The 1500-nt window shown below is 52.8% G+C and overlaps 1 protein-coding gene across 1 annotated transcript in view; it reads right to left on the reverse strand.

Annotated features, from left to right (window-relative positions):
* SHPK (sedoheptulokinase) overlaps positions 1–1500 on the reverse strand; it is a 44361-nt gene that overhangs the window by 5167 nt on the left and 37694 nt on the right. Inside the window, exon 5 of the mRNA XM_011980449.1 lies at positions 632–861. Coding sequence (XP_011835839.1) covers positions 632–861 — 230 coding nt within the window. The remainder of the gene's footprint in view (positions 1–631; positions 862–1500) is intronic.

The raw sequence follows: 1500 nt of genomic DNA on the forward strand, positions 1-1500 counted from the left end.
TACAAAAACTTGCCAGGCGTGGTGGCGGGCACCTGTAATCCCAGCTACTTGGAAGGCTGAGTCAGGAGAATCCCTTGAACCCGGGTGGCAGAGCTTGCAGTGAGCCAAGATCGCGCTATTGCACTCCAGCCTGGGTGACAGAGTGAGACGCCATCTCAAAAAAAAAAAAAGAAGAAAAGAAGAAACGTTTGCATCGCACTTCCTATGGGCCAGTCTTCTCAGGATATAAGTGCACTGTAAGTGAAATACGCACCATTTTAAGTTGAGGAGCATCTGTCTATGGAGAGCAGAGAAAACCTCATAAATTCTACCCCAGGAATAAGAGAAGGGAGCAGGAGGGGGAAAGGGGGAGCAGGGAGGGCGGGGGAAAGCTGGGGAGACTGTTAGGAAGGCTCACAGTCAAGGTTGAGGGAAGGGTGCCTGACCCAAAGAAAAGAGTAGGTGATGGCAGCTCAGAGAACAAGAAGAAAAGAGGCTGCAAGCTCAGATCCCGAAGGATGGGAGAAATATGGCAGGACCTGGTGGGGTCTGAGACCTGAATGTGGACGCTGAAACCGCACATGAAGCTCCAAGACCCTGCCGGGTAGAAAGGACAGGCAGAGAACACAGCGCTGTGTGGACCCCACCTTACCTAGATCTGCCATCCACTGAACCAGCATGTGGACGAACGTGGCCAGCACATTGCCCCCGTTGAGTGACGCGGCCACCCCCAGGTAGGTCCTGTCGAAGTATGGGAAGTAGGCGACTGGGGCCGTAGGGTCTGGAGTCTGTCCGGGCTGGAATCCCGAAGGCATGGAGGCTGCCAGCTGAACCGAGGTGCTGATGTTGAGAACTGGGGTCCAGAGAAAGCAGAACTTAGGCCTGTGGGGCTAACTCAGAGGTCACGAGTCACAGTTTGGCAGTGAGAGAGGGTGGCCTGTCAGGCTAATTCAGAGGTCATGAGTCATAGTTCGGCAGTGAGAGAGGGTGGGGTTGTCCAGGGTAGTTAGAAGGGCAAGGTGTTGAAGAGATGTTGATCAAAGGATTTTTTTTTCTTTTCTTTTTTTTTTTTTTTTTTTGAGGCAGGGTCTCGCTCTGTCACCCAGGCTGGAGTGCGATGGTACGATCTCGGCTCACCGCCTCTCAGGTTCAAGCAATTTGCCTCAGCCTCCCGAGTAGCTGGGACTACAAGTGTGAGCCACCACGCCCGGCTAATTTTTGTATTTTTAGTAGAGATGGGGTTTCACCATCTTGGCCAGACTGGTCTCGAACTCCTGGCCTCATGATCCATTCACCTTGGCCTCCCAAAGTGCTGGGATTACAGGCGTGAGCCACCGCGCCTGGCCGATACTCCTCCTTTCAAGAGGTAGAACCTGATTCCCCTCCTCATGAAAAGGGGGCTGGATTTGGTGACTCACTTCTAGTAAATGAAATAAAGCCCAAGAGACAGTGTGTGACTTCAGAGGCTAAGTCATAAAAGGCACTGCGGCTCCTGTCCCGCTCACGCTGTCTTGTGGATCA

The sequence above is a fragment of the Mandrillus leucophaeus genome, unplaced genomic scaffold (assembly GCF_000951045.1).
Source record: "Mandrillus leucophaeus isolate KB7577 unplaced genomic scaffold, Mleu.le_1.0 Scaffold212, whole genome shotgun sequence".
Lineage (NCBI taxonomy): Eukaryota > Metazoa > Chordata > Mammalia > Primates > Cercopithecidae > Mandrillus > Mandrillus leucophaeus.